The 7,403-nt window shown below is 37.2% G+C and overlaps 1 protein-coding gene across 1 annotated transcript in view; it reads right to left on the reverse strand.

The window, feature by feature from the left end:
- LOC144956998 (uncharacterized) overlaps positions 1-7,403 on the reverse strand; it is a 56,983-nt gene that overhangs the window by 12,433 nt on the left and 37,147 nt on the right. Inside the window, exons 20-21 of the mRNA XM_078887907.1 lie at positions 6,975-7,127; positions 6,341-6,431 (exon numbers count right to left, since the gene is read on the reverse strand). Coding sequence (XP_078744033.1) covers positions 6,341-6,431; positions 6,975-7,127 — 244 coding nt within the window. The remainder of the gene's footprint in view (positions 1-6,340; positions 6,432-6,974; positions 7,128-7,403) is intronic.

A 7,403-nucleotide genomic window follows, 5' to 3' on the forward strand; every position in this document is an offset into this window, starting at 1 on the left:
CTTACATCAAAGCCCTATCTCCACTGAGTAAAAATCTTTTTGAATTTTGGAAATCCATTAAAATATAACAAAGTTATGCAGTTTCAAAGATGTCATTTATTTGGATGACTCACAAAGAGAAAAAAATACGGAAAATATGGGACGCTTTTTCTGCGTTTTATTCTGATTTGTGGCTGTATCTCGCTTAATACGTGGAATAAGATATTAAAACTTGGCAATTTTATGGCAAAATTATCAGAAAATATGATGAAAACATCAGAAAAGTTCTAACTTGTATAGTTTTAGAGCTGTATGGCTAGGGTCAACTATAATTTTGTTTTAAAATATACATAATATTGATCATTTGGAACTTTTCCGAAGTGTAATTTTGTGTCTACAACCCATACAAATCAAACGAAAAATGCCTGCTAAATTATTATCAATCAGTCCCGTGAGACCATGGCTTATGTTATTTCTAGTATTTATTTGAGAGAGAGAGAGAGGGAGAGAGAGAGAGAGAGAGAGAGAGAGAGAGAGAGAGAGAGAGAGAAGAGAGAGAGAGAGAGAGAGAGAGTTAATCTACTATCCCTATGACATAACAATGAAACAATGCCTTAATTTTTAAAAAAGCGCGCGAGGATTTGTGTCGTCAGTCACCGCGAACAAGTTGCCAGATGGCCACGTGTGTGGCCAAATATATAATTTTGCTTCTTTTATTAAATTTTATTCATCTATTTTTGTCTCATTGACATTTATCCTAGTCTATTCAATTTTCTGTTTGTTAAAATTTAGTTCATTTTAAGTGGACCAGTCTTAATAGTGAAAGCCATATGATTTTCTATTTAGCCACTTTTGAAGTCGAATTTGGTCAGGTTAAAGTCTGGCCACCTGGCAGCCTTGCCTCGCTCACGTCATTTTCGTGTCGCGCGATGGTGGAGTAAAATGGCCATCTCCATATTTTCACTCATTGAAATGCAAATTGGGTTGGTGTTTTGTGAGAATACGGGAAAAGTACTTATCATAATCCAATGAAATTTGAAAGATAAATAGAAGAAATGTGCATATATAACCTTATGAGCGACAAAATCTCTCCTCTTTGTAGTTTTAGAAATATTGTACTCCAAAGAGTAAAAATCTATTTTTAACGGTCTTCTGGTAATCGTACGAGTTTTGTCGCTTGACATAATCTAAAATGACCTCTTTTCTAACTGTGTGCCAACTTTCAGTCATATTCATCGATAAACAGCTTCGTAATTAATTTTTTTAAATAGCATGTACGGAACGGCTTCGTCCCATATTTTGTCGCGAATTTGGGCACTTCGTGAGCGAAAAAGAGGCCCATAGATTTGTGCGGGATAGTCATTGCTACTTTTATATAGCGCAATATCCATTAAAAGTGCTCAAAGCGCTTTACAAGGGGTCCCTGACCAACAGCAACATTTAACATGTAGGATGGGACATAACGCCTTTTAGGCAATATAACAATTTTTTTGGACAGAGACAACGCTGTCAACGGCCAGGTACTCTTTTTACACCTGAGTATGGTGAGAGAATGTGAGTAAAGAACCTTCTCCGAGGACTCAACAATGCGCCGAGCGAGGCTCAAACTCAGGACCAATACAAATATGACATACACATACAGTGGATTCCCACAGTAACGTATTGCGTCGTATTGGTTAAGACCCGATCCTCGACCATTGTATAAACGTAACACACCATTCTGACCCCCCCCCCCCCCCTTCCCCCCCACAATACCACAGTGGTGGTTTTAACACAACACACCTTTTCCGAGTCACACGCACGTCAGTTGTAAAAAATAACGTAACACAGACCCGACCTTGATTCAGATAAAATTCCATTGTGTTCTTTATGAAATAAAAGCCGAAGTTTGATTGGTTGATATTATTAGTTTCATCCAATCAGCAAACAGTTTATTTAAGCTGTTTGGGTTGAGTATGACGCTAATTATTGACGTATGAAATGATGCGATCAAACCCGAGTGACGCTATATGTTAGCTACGTCATTCAAACTTGCTAGGCAAGTACTGGGAACCGGTCGTTATTTCCGGTTGACCCCACTCAATGCGGTAGAAAGGTTAAGACCTAATGTACAGTTTTTTACTTTATTAGATTTTCGTACCAAGGACCAGCCCAATCTCCGGAGATCTTCTCTGAGGTGATGAAATATTGAATATTGGTCAAAAACTGTATTATAACACCCCAGTCAAAAAGTTCCGGATAAAATCATCGTTAAAGTCACTATGTATGAAAATATCCAAAAACGAAACGGATTTGGCATGTACGACAAGATTAGAAGTAGATTTTAGTTTAACTCTTTAAGATTCAACCCGACAAAAACCGACAACGGCATAATATTTATGGGACGGGGTAGTCAAGACTGGCCTCAGTAAGTAAAATCCAATCGTTGTGAAGGAAATGACAGGCCCTGTCACTGCCGCAGGGTGTTTTCAGCTTTGATTTTTATAAATTTGCTGACAGAAAAGAAAACATGTTTCAGAAATTGCGATTTAAATCCTATTTTATTTGCGGGTGAAAATCATTGACATTGCACTTTGTTTGGTAAAAATCGGTAAAAAATTACGACTTTGGTGATGAAAAATGACTTTGAAGACAATTATTGTAAACTTTTAAAAATATTATGAATAATTTATAACTCCCTTATTTGTGGGTCGATTTTGTCATTCGAGGTATCAATTTTATTGTAATAAAGAGATAGGAAATTCAGAGTTATTTTTTCTGATGCGAAATTATTACTTTGTAATTTTAGCACCAAGAAAAATAGTCGGTAAATAAATTTGTTACACCTCTTTGATAGACCGCCGGGGTCCGTTCGTGTACAATTGTGAATCAAGCATCTCAAAGTCTTCGACCAATCACGGGCTATCTATCCAGCTGGCCGAAACAAAGACGCTTCTCCCCGTCGATGTATTACGCTATTGTTACGCAAGGAATATAACACCTTATTGAGTAGGCCTAACAGCTAAAATCTAAAAGTAAAAAATATAATTCTGAGGAATTTGAAAGTCACATTGCTGAAATCAGCTTGAAAAAAGAAGTACATTGGTCTTTGTTTCATAAAAATCGGTTGAAAACCAACTGTTTTCCGAATAAATTTGATTTTAAAAATTGCTTTTGTATATTTTAGCTTTTTTAGCAACTTTTTTTTATTTATCGGCCAATTTTCTTGATTTTTATATCATTCTTTATATCTCAAAGAGACGAGATCAGTGATATACTTTGTTTGTTTCAAATGTAACTAGAACATAATTTGGCTTTTTTACCTTCGACCATGCCTGGATAATTTATTCAACAACGTGGCGATGTGACGCAACTATTCTATGGCCGTCTTCCACTGCCTCAACGATGATTCAATTCATTGTTGACGGCTGTTGACACGTGAGCTGCCAGAACGACCAATTGTTGAAGGGTCAAGATGCTCAGTAGCCAATCGTTCTTCGGTCAAAAAACTTAAGAACTCACGAGAACAAAAGTTTGAAATTTGGTGATGGACGGACCTATGAAATCGTTTCTGGGCGGAGTTTAGCCATGAGTGACCGTAGAAAACAAAAAGGCGACTACAGATATCAAAGGGTAGGCTTATATCATCAAAGGATGTCTACATGATTGACATGGCCATATAGGGAACTCATTATCTACTCCCCCAAAAAGAATCTGAACACGAGAGGGTTAAATCAAAGTGTCAACAAAATAAACATTATAGTGATGTCTATTACTCCCCTTCGTTTATATTACTTACTTACTTACTGGTCTTGTTTATAAGTGTTTGACTGGTATCTCTTCTTCTAGGTTCCATGCCTGGTCCAGGCTTCGGATACTGCATGAATTATCTCTCTCCATTCCTCCCTGTCTCTTGCTTTTTCAAACAGCTCTTGGATTGTTAGGTTGGTGAAGCCCTTCAGTTGGTCTATGAGTGTTTTTCTTTGTCTCCCCCGGGCGCGTTTACCAGGTATTTTTCCACAACTTGCCAGGTATTCATTCTTATCTTTCCTTACTATGTGTCCGAAAAAGGATAGTTGTCGATCCACTATTAAGGGCATTAGTTTCCTTTGTTGGTATGTTTGTTTTAGCACTTCTTCGTTCGTTTTGTGTGCAGTATACGATATTCTCTGCATCCTTCTCAAGCACCACATTTCAAAAGCTTCAATGTTCTTTTGTGTTTCTGCATTTGTAGTCCAGCTTTCGCATCCGTATAACAAGATTGGCCACACGTAGCACTTCAAGACTCGGAATCTAATCCCGAACGACATCTGTTTGTTTTTCAAAATGTTTCCCAGGTCCATGAAGGCCTGTTTGGCTTGAGTTATTCTTGCTCGTATGTCTCGGTTACATCTTCCATCTGTTGTCACTATTGAACCTAGGTATTTAAAACTTTCTACGTTGGTAAGTTGCTCGCCGTGAATCGTTATATTGCAGGTGTTGTTGTTTTCGGGGTTTTTCTGTATTACCATGCATTCCGTTTTGGTGATATTCACTTCCATTCCCTTGGCTTCACTATCTACTACCACTTTGTCAACAATCTTTTGAAGTTGGATTTCTGATGTTGCAATGAGTACCGTATCGTCTGCGTATCTTATATTATTTATGTTGTGACCTCCTACTTTTATTCCCTCCATATTATTTATGCCCCTCATGATTGTTTCTTGGTATAGATTAAACAGATCTGGTATAGCACCGGCATATCTCACAGATCACGTGGTCATGTGTAAATTTGAAAATTACACTTTAAGATCATGTAATGACTAAAACGAAAATTTTGGAAAAAAGATCAAGAACAAAATTTGGCGATAGATCGTTTGCTTGTTTCGGCCCCAAGATTTGGAATGAACTACCACGTGGTCTGAGGGAGTGTAAGTCTTTACCTGCCTTTAAAAAGAATCTCAAGACACATCTTTACTGTATTTGCTTTTATTGACACTATGAATCCTTGATTATTTTTTTTATATTTTTTTCTAATAATTTATATTGTAAAGTGCCCAGAGCTTGTGTTTTACACGAGAAATAGCGCTGTATAAATGTGTATTATTATTATTATTATTTTTATTATTATTATTATTATTATTATTATTATTATTATTATATTATTATTATTATTATTATTATTATTATTATCCAAACAAGCAACCACCTGAGCTCTAGCCCTTCAGTCTTGTGCCATGACGTAGAAGTTAGACGTCTTTCGTGGTTGTTCCAAGTGACTATACAATGTGTTACTGAAGCTTGGATTTGTTTATATTACTTAAATGAAATAACAAGTTATGGTGATCCAAGTCAATACAATTTCAATTCGATACAGAGATGGTGGAAAAGTTATTTTATAAGGTGAAGGTCAGAATTCATTAGTTTTTTTCAATAAATGACTGCTTCCCTTGCCCTTCAATTTAAATTATTTAAGCTAATAATATAATTAGGTCATGAGGGGTCATTAAGGCATTTTTGACTTGACAGTTTTATTTTTATTAGAGACTACAAAAAGGATTCATTCGATCTTGACCAGTTTTCAATTACCAGTATTCTATGATTGTATTTTTCGATTGATACATTCTTTCCTGACATTCAAAGTTGTGTAAAACTGTCTGTGAATGATACAATATAAGCTATATGAGATTCTGTAATTATAAACTATTGTATAAGGCATTTAAAGGATGATTCCTATTAAGCCTTTAGTAAGATAAGATAAGATTAATTTAAAAACCATACAACTAGACCACATAGCCGCACATGTCTGATGTCACGATGGAGGAAAATCAAAGCTAAAAGATTAAACATGTTTTTGTTTTTAAGGGTTTTACGGTGCTTGCAACACAATAGGTTATATCAGCGCCAGTAAAAAGGAAGAAAATGGGATAGTTAAAAGTTCTAGAATTACAAATAAAGCACCCAAGAAAAGGTAAGACGTAGGGGAACGGGGAACAAATAGGGATCAGATGTAGATTCCAAGAGCACACTATCAAAGTATTTAGTTTGAGACCACCTATAAGTCTCATCCAGACACAAGCACAAAATCCAACAAAGAGGAACACACTCACATGCTTACATTATAAATTCAAAATAACATATAATAATACATAACAGAGAGATGATTTACAAGGAAAAAAATATCATCTCCCAAAACAATAACTATGCATTTGACTGTTTCCCTCCCAGCTAGGACTCCGGCCAGGGCCAGAACAAAACCAAGTAATCTCATTCCAAGACAAAGACAGAAAGCATGTCGGAAAACAGATATAAGGGGATAGAAGACACAGTATGTACCCCCCTCCCCCCCGACCACTATGGGAGGTCAGGAACCCCACCCAGAAAGATTAAACAATAAACTTACGGAGGATAGTGTTTTGGGTAAGACGGTGATGTTAGATATTGGCTGGTTTCTGTAGCTGGGATGGTTGACATCACACCGTGGCAACTGGATCCTAGGGGTAGACACACAAAATTGAGATGAGAGAAGATAAGGCATCTCTCAATTTTATAATTGAGCTTTTATATAGCGCAATATCCATTCAATGTGCTCAAAGCGCTTTACAAAGGATCCCTGGCCAACAGCAAATACATAACATATAGAACGAGACTTGGCGCATGTTAGGCGATTATACTTTTTTTTTGACAAGGACAACACTATTAAGGGCCAGGTACTCATTTTACACCTGAGTACAGTGAGAGAATGTGAGTAAAGAGTCTTTTCCAAGGACTCAACTATGTGCCGAGCGAGGCCCGAACCCAGGACCTTCCAAAGACCACATAGCCACACAATAATATTAGAACCAGGTGAACAGAATTGTGTTCTTCCTTCATCATACTTATATATATCTACAAAACATCAAAACTTTGAAGTTTTGTTTTCAAGTCTATTGTTACGAAAAAGACCTTTAGGTACGGCCAAATCAATATAATGTCATATCCTATAAATATATTAAATTTATTATTTATGAACATTGCAGGTAGTTGGTAGTACTTACCTTCCTTCTTCTTGATTTCGAGGTCAAAGGTCACAGGGCGTTCCACCTTCTGTTTGATATCTATGACAATCATGATGTGGTTACCAGAACTAACGACGACCTCACCCCGATTATAGCAAGTATGGATCAGCACAGGCGATGTAACTGTAGGGCCTGGATGGAAAAGAATGACAGAGGTTAACCATACTGTAGTAAAAGAACATTTCTGAAGTCAAAAGTTTCCTTTTCAAAATTTATTTCAAAATTCAAAACAGGCCTGTTTTCCACTCACACGTACAACAACTGAGCTATTTGAGCTATTGGGACCACCACCCCCCCCCCCCTCCTCCTCCTGAGCTATTTGAGCTATTGGGACCACCACCACCCCCCCCCCCCTCCTCCTCCTGAGCTATTTGAGCTATTGGGACCACCACCCCCCCCCCCCTCCTC

The sequence above is a fragment of the Berghia stephanieae genome, chromosome 11 (assembly GCF_034508935.2).
Source record: "Berghia stephanieae isolate SIO BIC M18660-M18661 chromosome 11, UCSD_Bste_1.3, whole genome shotgun sequence".
NCBI lineage: Eukaryota > Metazoa > Mollusca > Gastropoda > Nudibranchia > Aeolidiidae > Berghia > Berghia stephanieae.